Source organism: Thamnophis sirtalis, unplaced genomic scaffold (genome assembly GCF_051295495.1).
Source record: "Thamnophis sirtalis isolate CommonGarterSnake01/CBP01778 unplaced genomic scaffold, rThaSir2_p1.2 scaffold_2, whole genome shotgun sequence".
Lineage (NCBI taxonomy): Eukaryota > Metazoa > Chordata > Lepidosauria > Squamata > Natricidae > Thamnophis > Thamnophis sirtalis.
In genome coordinates, this window is record NW_028261382.1 from 52185428 (window position 1) to 52202070 (window position 16643).

The following is a 16643-nucleotide window of genomic DNA, read 5'->3' on the forward strand; positions in this document are numbered from 1 at the left end:
TCACGTCTCCCCTGAGCCTTAACTCTTCGTTAGGTAGACACACACCTGTGGCTGCTCTTGAAGAGTGTTCGGAGACTGCAGTTGGTCCAGAATGCAGCCGCGCGAGCGATATCAGTACACCTGTGTTACACCTATTCTCTACGAGCTGCACCGGCTCCCTATTAGTCTCAGGACGCGCTACAAAGTGCTGGTGATTACCTTTAAAGCCCTACATGGCACTGGACCTGGATATCTGAGAGACCGTCTCCTGCTACACACCTCCCAACATCCAATAAGAACTCACAGGTTAGGCCTCCTCCAGGTGCCGTCGGCCGGACAATGCCGACTGGCGACCACTCGGGGGGAGAGCCTTTTCTGTAGCTGCTCCGGCTCTGTGGAACGAGTTACCAACAGAGATCCGGACCCTTCCCACCCTTGCGGCCTTCCAAAAAGCCACCAAAACCTGGCTGTTCTGGCAGGCCTGGGGTTGCTGACTCAAATCAGGTTCAACCCCCAATTAAACCGGATGTATGTTGTGTTTTTAAACTGTTTGTATTGTTTGTATCTCCCCCTGTGTGTTATTTTATTTCATTCGTATTTGTAAGCCGCCCTGAGTTCCCCGGGATTGGGCGGCATATAAACCCATTAAATTGCAAATTTCCCTCAGCCCTAAATTCAAACATCCGGCTAAGCCTGGCTGACTGAAATTCGGCGTCCCAAGGAGATGCGTGTTCCACCAGAGATGATGGTCCACGGGCTTCCTGGCGTCATTTGGGTAGGCCTAGAACCTGGGCGGGAGATTTGGTCCATTCCCTTTCCCCAACAGCAGCTGATGGGCCTTCTGCTGTTGGAGAAGTTGAAGTTTAATAAACTTATATGGCGCCCAATCCCGGAGGACTCCGGGCGGCTTACATAAAAGACAATTTAAAAAGTACTAAAAAGTTTAAAACGTAAGTCAACAAAGCAGGTTAAAAACACAACACACACTCAACCGTAGTGTGGCTGGACCTCATTCAAGAGGTCAACAGCCCCAGGCCTGCCGGAAAAGCCAGGCCTTGATAGATAGGCCGCGAGAGTGGGGAGGGTCCGGATCTCTGGAGGTAGATCGTTCCATAGGGCCGGAGCAGCTACAGAGAAGGCCCTCCCCCGAGGAGCCGCCAAACGACATTGTCTAGTTGACAGCACCCGGAGAAGGCCCACTCTGTGAAATCGTATCGGTCGCTGGGAGGTATGTGGCCGAAAGACGGTCCCCGTAGAAGAAGACTTCATAGGCCGCTTTTCCCGGTCTCCGTTGGGTCCCCATCAAGAAGGCTAATGAGCACCAAACCCATCCCGGACCTTCTCCTCCCACCCATCACGTCCTGCCCATCATCGGGCCAGCTGCGCGACTTATCTAAGGGTTGGCACCGAGAAAGGGACACGTTCCATGTTGTACAAGAACACAAGGAATCTGGACAAGAGAAAGGGGGACATGGGACATAGTGACTCCATGTACCCACCGTGTCCTACAAGGGGGCAGGTCTGATCAGTATTTCAGCCCTTGTCCCTGAGAAGGGACAGCAAAGTCCTTTCTGATGCTCAAATGACAGATCAACGTCTAATATCTTCGGGGCTATGAGAAGCATGGGGAAGTGCCAGTCAAACCTCTAGGACGCTCGACCCACAACGCCCTTTCTATTCTTACTCCACGCTTCCTCCACCTCCCAAACGGGTAGCAAGATCGCCGGCATGTCGGTGGCTTTGTTTTGCACGTGGGGCCGCGTCACAGTTGAACCGGTTTGAACCTGGCTGGATTCAGACGTAAACACGTCACGGGTGTCCGAATCAACTCCCCTTAAGCCGAGTCTGGCCTGGTCTGTTGTTGTTAGTTGTGTTCGAGCCGTCGCGACCCCACGGACAACGTTCCTCCAGGCCTTCCTGTCCTCTCCCATCCTCTGGAGTCCATTGAAGCTCACGCCGGCTGCTTCGGTGACTCCATCCAGCCCCCTCCTTCTCTGCCGTCCCCTTCTTCTTCTTTTGCCCTCCGTCGTTCCCAGCATGAAGCTCTTCTCCAGGGAGTCCTTCTTCCTTCTCATTAGGTGGCCAAAGTCTTTGAGTTTCCTCTTCAGGATCTGGCCTTCTAAAGAGCAGCCAGGGTGGATCTCCTCTAGGACTGACTGGTTGGATGGCCTTGCAGTCCATCTTTTCTTTCTTTCTTTCTTTCTTTCTTTCTTTCTATCTATCTATCTATCTATCTATCTATCTATCTATCTATCTATCTAATCTTTTCTATGTTGTTGTTAATTGTGAAGTTGTGTCCGACCCATCGCAACCCCATGGACCACGTTCCTCCAGGCCTCCCTGTCCTCTCCCATCCTCTGGAGTCCATTGAAGCTCACGCCGGATGCTTCGGTGACTCCATCCAGCCACCTCCTTCTCTGCCGTCCCCTCCTTCTTCTTCTGCCCTCCATCGTTCCCAGCATGAGGCTCTTCTCCAGGGAGTCCTTCCTCCTTCTCATCAGGTGGCCAAAGTCTTTGAGTTTCCTCTTCAGGATCCGGCCTTCTAAAGAGCAGCCAGGGTGGATCTCCTCTAGGACCGACCAGTTGGATGGCCTTGCAGTCCAAGGAACTCAATGCAGGAGTCTTCTTCTCCAGCACCAGAGCTCAAAGGCCTCCATTCTTGGGTGCTCGTGTTTTGCTCTCTGGCCTGGTCTACCTTCAATTCAACCCCACTCGTTTTACAAAATTCTGGGCTTCCATTAGATTTCCCCGAGATTTCGCAACTCGGCCGTAGAAGTCGTATCTCCCTGCCAAAGCCAGAAGGACTCCTCCGAGGCGGCGTGGTGACCTCCTTTTCCACCAAGGTCCCACTTTGCATTCACGCCACTGAGTGTTGTTTTTCGCACGGCCTCCCATCCTAATTCTTGCTCCATTTCCAGAGACAATTCATCTCCCCCCATAAACCCGGCAGCCTTCCCCGGTTCCCAGCTTTCCCGCTGAGGAGCCAAAATCGCTGGTGAAAAGAAGCAAATTCAGCTCCTGGCTAAACTGCTGAGAAGTAAACGAGGGGGGAATCTTTTTTTGGGGGGGGGGATTCAAGCCTAGAGATGGTTACTGGTCCTTTGGAATGCGTCTTTACCCATCATCACTCACCCACCCCACCTCGCTGCTTTTTAAACCGTCCCTGGAGGTTTTCACGAAGAGACTGGACAGCCATTTGTCCCGAAATGCTAGTATAAGGGGGGGGGGAGATCCTGTTTGAGCTGGGGAGGGGGTTGGACTAGATGACCTCCAAGGTCCCTTCCGACTGGTTGTTTTTTCTGTTTCTATAAGTATCTGGGCGCATTCGATTAATTGGGGTGCTCCACATCCCTGGAGGTTTTCAGGAAAGAGATCGGACAGCCATTTGTCCAGTAGGGGCTCCTGCTCGGACGAGGGGGTTGGGCTAGATGACCTCCAAGGTCCTTTCCCAACTCTTGTTATTCTGCATTCTGTTCTCAGATCACCCTTTATTCTACGTTCTATAATTCTCTGGGTGGCCTGAAGATGAAATTATGACAAACTATGTTATTCTGCATTATGTTCTCAGAGCAGATAAATCCTGCTCCAAATTCATATATATATATGAATATATATATACAGCAAATGAGTAACAGTTATAACTCTGATATAAATGATAGGATCATCGGCTATCAAACTGTGCCTGTAATGCAAAAACACTGTCTGGTTTTAAATAGGGGTGTGTGTGTGTTTTATATATATATATACACACACACACCCCTATTTAAAACCAGACAGTGTTTTTGCATTACAGGCACAGTTTGATAGCCGATGATCCTATCATTTATATCAGAGTTATAACTGTTACTCATTTGCTGAATGCAGCTCTCTATGGGGCAGTGTTTCCAGAAAGTGGAGGTTCCAGGACCTGGATTTGCAAGGCCGGACAAACCACAACTCTCCTAAACAAGCAGATTAAAAAGGTGCATGTGCGTATGTGGATTGCGCGGTTCAGGTTGACCCCATTGAGGCCAAACTGTCATTCTAAACTAGAATTAATATGAGTTAACCAAGTGGAAACCCCGGCCAATTCCATTGCTTCCCGCAATAAACCCAGATTAATCAACCCAGATTAATTTTGCCTGCAAATCTAATGGATGCCCAGATTAATTTTGCCCGCATTCACACGTTACGAGAGGACACGTGTTGGTTTTTGAGAAACCGGCCCCATCCACACGCGTATCCGAGGCGGCCCGGCCCACGTGTCAGCCGCCGCTCCAGCACAAGCCCCGCCCACTCACCCCCCACCCCTCCGTCCGTTAAACGCTCCGCACTACTCGGCCGCCCACGCCTTTCAAAAAAAAAAAAAAGCTCCTTTAAGGTTTCGGCGCCCGCCCGCCCTTTTAGGCTGCCTCGCCCTCCCGAGCGAGAGCGGGCCCGGCGATTAGCATAACAAACCCGCCGATCCACAAAACCAAACGCCGGCTCGGTCGGTCGGTCGGTTCGATTTCCTTTTGTCCTCTTTTTTTTTTTTTTTTCATTTTGGGTTCCTCTCCCCCACCCTCCACTCCCTCCTCCCGCGGCGATTGGCGCAGGCTCCCGGCGGGGCGTGGCCGCATCCGGGTACTTCCCGCTCCGGCGTGACGCGAGGGGGCGGAGCGCGGGCCGGCCGTCCAATCGGCGTCGTCCACATGCCGCGGCCGCGAGAGGGGCAGCGGCGAGTCTCCTCGGATAAATTCTATTAGAGCAGCCGCTGCCGGTTCAGCCAGCGCCGGGCAAGGGAGCGACTCCCAAGACGCGGGAGGGCCCAGGCCGGCTTCTTCTTTTTCTTTTTCTTCTTCTTCTTCCTCAGCGGCGGCTTCGGGTTTTTTTTTGTTTTTTTTTTACCTCAGGGCCGCCTTCGCCCCCCTCCCCTCCCCCACAGGCGCCCCCCCTCACTTTTCTGAGGTAAACTGACCCCCATTTCGACGAACTTTTCCCTCACGTGAGGAGAAACCGACGCTCCCCCGCCTCAAGACCGGGAGGAAAAAAAGGAAAGAGCCGGCGGGGTCGAGGGAGAGGGGGGGGGCAGCCCGAGGCGCCCCCCGTTTTATTTTTTAACCGCCCCCCCGTATTGCTTCCCCCGCCGCTTCATTTATTTATTTTTTTCCCCGTTGCCGCCGGAGAGGAAAGGGGGGGCCTTCGCCTCCGCCGCCGCCGCCGCGCCTCCCCCCGCCATGGAGAACGGGCACACCAAGACGGTGGAGGAAGTGCTGGGCTACTTCGGGGTGAACGAGAGCACCGGGCTCAGCGTGGAGCAGGTCAAGAAGCAGAAGGAACGGTGGGGAGCCAACGGTAGGCGTGGGCGGCGGCCCCCTCCTCTCCCACCTTCTCACCCCCCCCCCTTAGGACAATGGAGTGGGGGGGGTCTTCTCCATCCCCTCCTCACCTTCCTCTTCCTCCTCTTCGCGATCGCCCCCCCCCGGTCCCCATTCATCTCTCCTGAAACCCCCCCCCCCAATATTCCTCCTCACGTTCATATTCAGCCCCCCTGAATCCATATCTATCCCCTTCCTCCTCTTGGCAATCCCCCCCCCCCAGTCTATTCCCCCCCCATCTATTATGACCCTGGGCTGGATGGTCAAAACCCCCCCCCCCCGCAATCCCATATTCCTTTTTATGTTCATATTAAAAAAAACCCCAATCCTTATCTATCCCCTTCCTCCTCTTGGCAATCCCCCCCCCCAGTTTATTCCCCCCTCCCCCCCATCTATTATGACCCTGGGCTGGATGGTCACCCCCCCCCCCCGCAATCCCATATTCTTTTTTATGTTCATATTAAACCCCCCCCAATCCTTATCTATCCCCTTCCTCTTCTTGTCAATCCCCCCCCCCAGTCTATTCCCCCCTCCCCCCATCTATTATGACCCTGGGCTGGATGGTCAACCCCCCCCAATCCCATATTCCTTTTTATGTTCATATTAACCCCCCCCCCCCGAATCCTTATCTATCCCCTTCCTCCTCTTGGCAATCACCCCTCCCTTCCTGTCTACCCCCTTCCCCACCCATCAATCCTGGCCCTGGATGATGACCCCCCCCATATGCCTCCTCACATTCATATTCAGCCCCCCTGAATCCATATCTATCCCCTTCCTCCTCTTGGAAACCCCCCCCCCAGTCTATTCCCCCCCCAATTTATTATGACCCTGGGCTGGATGGTCAAGCCCCCCCCAACCCCATATCCCTTTTTATATTCATATTAACCCCCCTGAATCCTTATCTATTCCTTTCCTTCTCTTGTCAATCCCCCCAGTCTATTCCCCCTCCCCCCCATCTATTATGACCCTGGGCTGGATGGTCAAGCCCACCCCCCAACCCCATATCCCTTTTTATGTTCATATTAACCCCCCCCCCCTGAATCCTTATCTATCCCCTTCTTCCTCTTGGCAATCGCCAACCCCCCCCTCCTGTCTACCCCCTTCCCCACCCATCAATCCTGAGCCTGGGTGATGAAATCCCCCCCCCTATATTCCTCATTACATTCAGATTTGCCCTTGAATCCATATCTATCCCCATCCTCTCCTTCTTGGCAATCATCTCCCCCCCCCCACCTATCCTGGGCTGGATTATCACCCCCACCCCCATATTCTTTATTACATTCAGGTTTAAACCCCCCCCCCCTTTGATTCTATATCCATCCAGACCCTCCATCCAGGAAGATGGAGATCACGCACACCTTATATCAATCTCTCCTCCCCCCCCCCCCCCAATATGTATCCATCTATCCCGACTCTCCGCCCGGGAAGATGGAGACCACCCCCTCCTACCCCTATGCCTCTCCCTCCTCTGGGACCATCTGCCTGCGCCCCCCCCCCCCCCGGCCCCAATCTGGCAGGAGGGGGAAAAAAAGTGGGGGGGAAAAGAAGAAGATGGCTGACTTGGGCATCGACCTCGTGTGTTCCCTTCAGCTGCTGCCCCGGGGCTGTGCAACGTGGAAAACTGCCGGGCACGTTCCTGAGAAAGGGAGAAAGACTCCGAATTTCCTGTGGGGTGGGGTGGGGAAATCAGGGGTCTCCTCTCCCCCCTCTTCCCCCCTCCTTTGATTTCTTCTTCCTTTTTGGCTCGATTTGACCTTTGTTTTCTCGCCTTTCCTGCCTGGCTCTGTTGCTTGGACTTTCTCTGCTTGTCAAAAGCCACCAGCTCTGGAGCTCGCAGGATGGGAAGGTGGGGGTGGGGGGGGGGCAGGCTCTACCCTAATGTGCATGGGAAGATTAAAAAAAAAACTTCGCCCTCTCCTTCCTCTTTCTTCGGAGGAGTGAATGGGGAATGGTGGAAAGCATGGAGCTGCATTAGGAACCACAGGAAGAGCAGTGATGACTTGGCTGGATTACTAACCCTTCCGAGAGCGAGAGCTGGATGCCGAAATGTTCTTGACGTAAAATGCAGGGAAGCCTGCGCCCGCCTCTCTCTCTCTCTGTGTGTGTCTCATTGAAGGAAGCCTAATTAACTATTGCATTGCTCATCCCCTTAGAACATCTCTTCCCTTGGCCCTGGAGCCTTTAAAAGCTGAAAAGCTCTTTGATCTAGCTCAGGCACCTTTACATTTCTAACAATGGTTGTCTTTGATTTTTCTCCCCCTCCCGCTTGACGTGGTTCTGCGACTCTTTGGCGTTTTGAAGAACTACCAGCTGAAGAAGGTAAGCCGGCATCTGTAGCCTTGGTTTGCTTGACTCTTCCCCCCCCCCCCGCCCTTTCTCTGCTCAATGTCTGAAGTCTGATTTTTTTTTTTCTTGGCAGGAAAAACTTTACTTGAGCTGGTGATCGAACAGTTTGAAGATTTATTAGTTAGAATTTTGTTGCTGGCAGCATGTATATCTTTTGTAAGTATCCTTTTTGAACAGATGGCTTTTATCTTCATTAAAATCCAGGGTTGCTGGATTGCTAGTGACAGTTAGAAAATGATTTTTTGGGTATCCTTATTCTGTCCTGTCATTGGCTTGAAATAAATGCTTTCCTTTTGCAGCAGGGTTCAGTAGCTTTGCACCCCAGAATCTTGAGCAAGTTTCTTGTAACGAATACAATGTCAGGGGAATGATGGGATGAGAACACACAGCAGCCTAAGCCAGGCGTACTTGAATATTGTGACTAGACACGACTGTCTCTGTGTTTGAAATAGGTTCTTGCCTTTTAACCTTGGCCCCAGCCAGAAGGTGAACTGCTATAGGGTGGCTCTCTTTTTTTTTTTTAGCTGGTGGTTGATTGTTATGAAAACTCACCGAGACTGCTGGAAGTCTTTTTTTTGGATGCAATGCAAACTGTAAATAGAATTTGTATGGGGGGGGAATATGCCAGTTGCCTTCTCTTGCTGATAATAGCAAGGTGACAGTTGTTGCTCTTGACAGTGACAAGAATGATGACAGCAATGATGGCACCGTTTTTGACCAAATTTGGTCACTGACCTTTGGGAAGCCTCTGGTAAAGTAAACTCTTTGCTCCCTGGGCAGAATGGGGTAGGATGAGGGCTGTGAAATCGAGTCGGAATGTTAAAATAATGTGTAAAAGGATAGGGTCGTGTTGCCAGGTGCCAAGTATGCGTTTGGAGATGGCCGTGAAAAAAATGCATTGTAAGTGGGATACAACAGGGTGAGCCTTGCAAAGTATCTCCCTTCCTAGACTGTCCTTCAAGGTTTCGTTATGACCAGCAGCGTGCAACCTTGGCAACTTTAAGACCTGTGGACTTCAACTCCCAGAATTCCCCAGCCAGCTGTCTGGGGAATTCTGGGAGTTGCAGTCCACAGGTCTTAAAGTTGCTAAAATTGGACACCTCTGATTTAGACATAGATTATTGGAGTGTTAAGTTCTCGGGATGCTACTCTCGAATAGATTTTGAGGGCCCCTGGAAACTCTTGTGAAAAGAGAAGCTTCAGATATCCAGATTGGCTTGTAGAAGTTGTCTGTAACTCAGTTCTAATTCAGAGGTTATTGATACACAGGGAGTTTTCTGTTTCTCTGTCCTTAGAGACCTTAAAACAATGAAACTAATCGGTGCACTCTTGACTTAACTGGAGTGCAGAACCAGGAATATGATTTAAAAACACACAAGTGAAAGAAGGATCACCTCCTTGAACCATCAGAGTGTATGGTTGCTGGTTTTGAGCCAGTGAGAGTTTCCAGTTTCATGCCATTGACTCAACCAGCTGGGAGAGTAGATTTTTTTGGTGTTTTTCGCATAGATTTTCCTCTCTGCAGCAACAAGTCATTCAATCATTGTGTGTCAGCTTTTTCTTGGTGACTTTGGGGTGGATGAATGTTTAATCGACAAGTAGCTGTTGGTGCATGATGAGGTCTAATTATGGTTGCCCTAGGTGTGGTAGACTGCTAGTGTGCCCATTCACTTTCTAGCATTTAAAATGATATATGAACTGTTGAGTCCTAGATTTGTCCCACAAGTCTCCATTCAGGAGAGAAATATAGGTAGAATGCTGGTTTTGCAGTTAATCGGTTAAAATGACGTCTTTATTATGGTAGACGTTTCGCAGGAAAATTGTTGTTGCATCAAAGGCTTCAAGGTTTCCTCCTCACTCTAAATTTCTACACAGAACAATGAGATCTGGCGATTTATACACAAAAAAACATACCGGTCTTAAAGATGATTTGACATTCCAAGCCCAGAACACTGCTCTTGTTAGTTACCATGACATGAATTAGCCTAGAGAACGATTTCCAAAACATTTTCTGTATAGTAGCGAGTATCTCTTTGTGGCCTGTTGAGCTATTTCTGAGTTTAATTGAAAGAGTTGTTAATTCCACAGCAGTAAATAACCTTCCATTCTTTGCGGTCCTTTCATTCCTTTACTTTTTAATAGTTATCATTACAATCTTGGGTTAAATTTGACCTGTTTGTATTAGGTTGTTCCATTTTTATCCACTGTAAGTTGTACGCTGCTTCCAAACTTAATATCCTTCTGCTTCCTCACTTTTTCCTTGAGCTTGGGTTTTGATGACAAAACAAACTTTGATTCTCAGCAGGCATGCTGGTACCCACAGCCCACTATCCTTGCTTTGATGTGCGTCCTGTTTTACTGACCATGATGTCTTAATAAAATTCTCTGATTTGCTGCTGTTGTAAGAAAGGATTCCACCCCCCCCCCTCTTGATTTTATGGTGTCTTAGAAGAGCAATGGGCTAGAGATTCCTATGCAAGGAATATTGCTAAATTAAACCATGATTGGAGACTTCCTGATTTGAGAATACTTTTTCCTGGCAAAACGGGACAACTAGTAACCTCATTCATAATGAGTCAAAATTCTGAAATGATGTCTGAAGCATCCCATTTCATGCTGAAAGAATTGTGGAAACAACGTACTGAAACGCCCTGGTTGCTGCCTTCTTGGTGATTTCTAATGAGATGTTAGAATGGTGGGTCATTAATTTAGAATAAAGCACAACAGTCACATGCCCCAAAAGTGACCTCTTTCTAAGCTATTCTGGATTAGAAAATTGTGGTTGTCTGTATATGACCATATGACTCAGCCTTCCCTTCTTCCGAGATGGGTAAAATGAGGACCCAGATTGTTGGGAGCAATATGCTGACTCTCTAAACCGCTTAAAGCAGTATATAAGTCTAAGTGCCTTTGCTATATGCCAGTAGAAGACGTTCAGCTGACTTCCAGTGTTGGGAAGAGCTTTCCTTGTTTTAGATTTGGCAGTTTTGTGGGTGCAGAGGGAAGGACGAGTCATTAATGGAAGAAAAATGGCTTTCTGCTTCTAAGTGTGTTGGTTGAATCCGCAAGGCCGATCCCTACAATTGTTCTTCTGAGGCCGAGGAATAACAGATGCAACAGAGATAAGTTTCACTTATTGGAATATGAGGGATCATCTTACTCGTCTAACAGAAATAAAGTCGAATAAGCGTTACTTCACGCTAAGCATCCAGACACCACGTTCCACCTTTGGCATTATCTCTTTGCCCTGGGCTGATATTCAATCACTCCCTTTGTAGCAGCTTCTGTTTGTCACTCCAGCAGGACAAGAGGTTGTCAAGAGTGAATTCAAGTGAAACCTTTTCCCAGAGAGCTGTGCAGAGAGGGATTTTAACCTGAATCGGAGAAAACATCCAGCTAATCAGATATATCATGTTATATACCAAGTAGTGAAACTAAGCTCAGAGTTTTTCTGCTGAGAGTGAATTTAAAGAAGAAAAAGGTTGTGGATCCTTCAGAGAACTCTTTCTCAACCTTGGGCGTTTTAAGATGAGGGGATTTCAACTCCTAGAATTCAGCCATGTTGGCTGGGGAATTCTGGGAATTGAAGTCCATGCATCTTAAAACGCCCAAGGTTGAGCAACCTTATTTCAAAGGAAATTGCAATGGGCTGGGAAAGAAAGGAACATTTGCAAAGCAGAAATCCAGTTGCACAACATTAACTGATGCCTTATTTTTCATGTACATTTCAACGAAATCTTCGATTGTAAAGACCTAAACCTCAGTATAAAAACCCAAGAGGAAATATTAGTTTGGGTCTGTAAAAGTTGCTCCTTGCATAAAAAGATAAGATAATTTTTGTTGTGTTCCCTAGCAACTGGTGTGCATGTTCCCATCAATCTTGCCTTCAAAAGGCATGATTATTTCATTCCCTTAATTTATTCCCTGCCTTTTAAGCCCCCCCCCCCCCCGCCAAACAAAATCCCCGAGGAATAGCTGCTGATATTCCCCATCAGCAGAACTAAACGAGAAATGTACCAGCCTTTCAGCAATTCCAATAAAAGATTTGAGCTTCTTGTGCCCTTGAGTGAGTTCAGACAAGTGACAAAATAACCCATTAAACCCATTTTTAGCCTAATGCTATTCGAGAACGTGAGAATTTAGATACTTGCGCTGTTAGACAAGCTCCGTTATAATGGATTTCCACCCCAGGGCTGCAGTGGAAAAAAATTGCAGACCTCTTAGAATTTGCATCATCTTTAAATGGTGCGTAGCCTTGGTGGTTTTCTTTATTCCAAAGATGTCTCTATATCTAATAGTTTGGCATCGTAGCAAATAGTTCCCACCATTTCCTTCTCTTTAATAGCTTTATCTTTCTCCAACACTTGTTAGGGAGAGTTGAGTCATAAAAAAACATGGGGATAACTTAGATGGATGGCTGCCAATTCCCCCTGAAGGATTTATATGGAATAATTTGTCAGGATTATTTATTCTAGGAAATATTTCTCTTGTTTTAATTTTAAGTGAAATATGGGCAAAGTCGGTAAGCTCCTGAGGGAGCCAGATGGTCCTGCAGAGAATATGAAAAAGAGGACAATGTTAACATTTAATAAGCTCCTCCGAATTCATCAAACGGACCAAAACAAGCCGAGATGGAATAGAGAAAAACGAACTTTAACGACTCTTTTAATGAAAGGAAAGAAGAACAGATGTTCCTCTTGCCTTTTGTTAAATGCCATTAGACATTATGTCTCTCTCTAGGCTGCATAACAGCATTTAGTCCCTTAATATTACCTGGAGTCAAGTACTGCAAGGTAACTCAAAATTAGATCAAGTGCTTAAAGGTGGCTTCATGGAGCTCTCTAGCTTTTTTTCAGGATTGTAACTCTTTGCATGTTTACCTGGGAAGACCTCTGCCTTTACTTGCTGTAGCTGCATTTTGAAGAGACGGGTGCAAATTTGTATATTGAATTTGGAAGGAGAGGGCGGACAAGCAATACTTACGAGGCACATGAAAAACTCAAAAATGGAGCTCTGTGGAAGTTCAGGCAAAGGAGGTCATTGTCCTTGAAAATGCTGCCTCCAAGTCCCATTGCGGTGTTAGATCAGTATGGCAGCTTGGCACACTTGCCGTTAAAGCCGAAAATCGGTGCTGCTGGTATCCTGAAAAATTCACTTGTAGCTTAGGTTTACAGTACATACGGAACCTGGAGCTTCCCGGCCCTGAAATATGTTGGCCTACCTAATGACACGGTATCCTGACGCGTGATTGTCATTTCAAAAATCGACCGATGTCCCTCCCCTTCGCCAAATGCTTTGTAGACTCGGCTGCTAAATTGCTTTGACCTTTTTACATAGCCAGTAACCAACACTGGAAAGCAAAAGCCTCCATTGTCTTCATTTCAGCTCCTGGATCGCCTGGTCTTCCCCATCTCAAAGCGACGGAGTTAGATAAGTCCGGTCCGTGTGCTTTGCAGTGGGAAGCAAAAAGGATCTTCCTGAACCCAAAAAATCAAAAGGAAAACATGCATACGATTTACCTCTGGTATATATTGCCAGCACGGAGCGTGCTGTAAAAGAGAAAATTCAAGTTGTCTGCATCAAAGCTGTGTTACTGGCGTTTCAGGGGGAGTAAATGACAGTTGCTGCACCCATTTCTTTTTTTACAGAACCTGGGAGTCAAATTTTGGAAGTTTAAATTTGGTCAGAGGGCTCTTGTTTCCAATCTGGGTCAAGACAGGACAGCTGATTTCTAAAAGGTTCAGGACTTGCCTTTTGCTTGGCTCTGTGAGGATCTGTGTCCTCAGTGCAAATTTCGAAATTGTGTTTTACATTGCGGCCCCAGTAAGAAAAAAAAAAACCCTGGTGTTTCCATTAACGCATTTTGCAGAAGTATAACCGTATGTTTACTTTGGACTTGGTGCGCTTCGTAAATCAAGCCGGAAGGGACCTTGTAGGTCATCTAGTCCAATTCCCCCACCCAAGAGTTAGGGTTCATTGTGTTGTATGAATTCAGCCAGCTTTATGGTGGACCAGGGCACCATCTACCATTTTATCAAACAGAAAATCCAGATATTTTCTCCCGTTTTAACACTTTTTTTTTTTGGCCATCCAGTCTCTCTAGGCTTTATACTCTTTTCCCCAATTTCCTCTCATCTGGAAACCCACCACGATGCCCCTTCAGCGATGCCCCTTCAGCGGTAGAGAAGCTGCTCTGAATCTCGAGCCCCCCCCCCCCCCCCCGCGCTTCTTTTGTTGCTTCCTTTCTTTAAAAGAGATCTGAACAATGACTTGCTGCTGAATGACTTCCAAAGACCAATTTCAGCATTCTTCAAGTCAGTTGCTCTGTACTTCCTGTTGCTCAATATATCCCACATAATATTAGCCCTTTTCTTCGTGAATCATTGCAGCCTTTGATGCAATGTCACTTTCTGTTACTCATAAGGCCTAGATTGGCATTTTGCGAGTCAATTGTGGTCATCACCCCATGTACCTTTTTCAGTAACATGATCCTTGGAATTAGAAAGTTCGGGGTGTGTGTTTGTGTGTGTGTGTGTGTGTGAAAGAATACATGGCATATACATTCTTTTTCTTAACAGTTAAATTCCTAATGCTGAGTAACTCTTGACGGTTGGGGAAATGTTCCAGAATCTTCAGCTAGTACAAAAAACCTGGGGTATAGGACTTCCAAAGTCCTTTGATCAGTGCTTTGTTCTAAGAGGAACATGTTTAACTTCTTTTTGAGTTTTGGAAACAATCATTGTACGAAGCCGTAATGGAGCTTGTGGAAATATTGACATGCTGTCAGGACAATGAGTTAGCTTCAGAGAGGTGTCCCAGATTTTAAGGACGCCTTCCAGAGTGTCTTAACATTGTCTTCTGAGATATATTTTAGGATGAGTTCCAAGATATCCAAATCCTCATTAAAGCTGGCTTGCTTACGGCTTAGACTGCTGTGTGTCTTCAGCCAATGGCTTCATACAAAATGCATCACGGTTAAGTAATCCATTATTTGGTGTGATGGGTAGTTCTTAATTAACACCCTTTTTGTTGGAAATCAGGGAAGAATGAAAGCTAATTTTGAGTCCTGTTGTGGGAGAATCCCACAGTAATGGTTTCACGGATCCTTTAGCCTTAAATACTAATTTTCTTCGGCTTTAGATGTAGTTCACTCTTGATCCGGGGGACAGTGAAGCTGCTGTTACTAGAAAATGATGGGATCATATATTGGATTAAGCCATTAGTTACTACAAGTAAGCTTGCTTGAGCCAACTCTAGTTGGCTGGAATAGCATACCATCAAATGATGGTTTCCTGGATGATCCCATACAAAGGACTTGGTGGCTTAGCACATGTTGCGAACCAGACACCCCCCCCCCCCCTAGATCTTGATGAGTCTTGAAAGGGAACAGAATCCTTTGCCATCAGGAGCACTCAAGATCTCGGAAGCCAGCCAGCCTGAAGTTCAAATAGAAAGGAGGTCTTCAAATAGAAGCCTCTCTCGGCTCCTGGAAAAGGTGCTGGGGTGAGCAGCAGACCATAACGATAACAGGGAGCCCGGTGGACAGATCAAATCTGTCTGCCATTCAGTTCTTGGCAAGATGACCAAGCATGAAAACGCTAGTGGAGAATTTGCCCTCTGTTAAAGCCACCCATGCTCTTATCTTTAAGTCACTCTCACACAGATTGCGTCTCCTGATTTTGAAGAGCAGCTCCTTAGATTGCCACGTAGGTTCTCCTTAGGAAGGGATGATTTATTAACGAGGAATGCAGTGGTGGTGTTCCTGTCGGCCTTATTCTAACCCAGATGGGATTTATTTACAGCGTGTTAATTTGTTTTGAAAACAAAAAGCGAAGGGCCTAATCTGATCTGCAAAATTGGTTTGAAAGCAGCCAGCTACTTGAAAAGCGCAGGTGAGGCAATTACTTCCTGGTAATCGAATTGGCTCCTCAAGGTGCGCTCAAGTGAGTCAGCGGACATTTTGGAATTGCGCAATCGAGCTGGGAAATCACCCACGGAATAAACGCAGGGTGAAAATTGAAAGTTGATGTGCAGAAAATGCCACCGAATCGTCCCGGTAACTTCATTGAGTTTTCTAATCTCTCTTGCAGGTGTTGGCTTGGTTTGAAGAAGGAGAAGAAACAATCACAGCCTTTGTAGAACCTTTTGTAATCTTACTCATATTAGTTGCTAATGCAATTGTGGGTGTGTGGCAGGTAAGCAGAGACGTGCTCGGGAAAATTGAAAAGCCGTTGCATAATGTGTGCTGTTTCAATAGGTTGCTTTATGTTGCTTAGAGCCACCATTATCGTATTTATTAAGAAAGTTGAAAGCGGAGGCTAGCTCTGAAATTCGATTAAACCTTTCCCATTCTTAGAAAGTTGTAAAGATAAGACAGGATCCAAATAACCGTGCACTTAATTCAGTCCAGCAAGGAGACTTTGAACTTTTTAATGCTTAACCATCAGTTGTATCTTTCCTTAGTAAAGCAGTGGTGAGTTCCACTCTCTGCCACTCTCTAGAGCAGGACTCTAGAATGTCATTAATAGAAATTAAGGTTGTGTGGATTGGATTATAGGTTAAATCTGTGGGAAACCGAAGAGCCACCAAACATTTTAATTTCTTTGGTGAATATTCTGTCTATCCAGTAAACCACATCCTGTGCAATTTACCCAAGCCAATGCAGCCACCAAAATATATCCTCCTATTAGGGCAGAGCCCATGTTTGCCTTCTATTCCTACTCAGTTTTTCCATGAGAGGATATCAAAACAAGTTACCAGGGTAATGTATCAGAGCAGCATTTCTCAACCTTGGCAAGGGTAAGACATGTGGACTTCAATTCCCAGAATTCCCCAGCCTGCAGCCTGGGTTGACCTCTGCTTTCCCTTGCATGAGGGCAGGTGGATGCGGCTTGCTGCCAACAGTAACTTGGGCTCTTGTTTTGTGGGACATAACAGTTCAGTCCTGTGGTTGAGTCCTTCCACTCGGTTATACAGTACTGA

The 16643-nt window shown here is 47.2% G+C and overlaps 1 protein-coding gene across 2 annotated transcripts in view; it reads left to right on the forward strand.

The window, feature by feature from the left end:
* Nucleotides 1-4856: 4856 nt before the first annotated feature.
* Nucleotides 4857-16643, forward strand: part of ATP2A2 (ATPase sarcoplasmic/endoplasmic reticulum Ca2+ transporting 2) — a 43042-nt gene continuing 31255 nt past the window's right edge. The window contains exons 1-4 of one of the 2 annotated variants that reach the window (XM_087705515.1): nt 4857-5292; nt 7617-7634; nt 7735-7817; nt 15752-15856. In XM_087705515.1, the coding sequence (XP_087561641.1) occupies nt 5175-5292; nt 7617-7634; nt 7735-7817; nt 15752-15856 (324 nt within the window). In that variant the 5' untranslated portion in view covers nt 4857-5174. The remainder of the gene's footprint in view (nt 5293-7616; nt 7635-7734; nt 7818-15751; nt 15857-16643) is intronic. The other variant, XM_087705516.1, reaches the window with a different exon arrangement.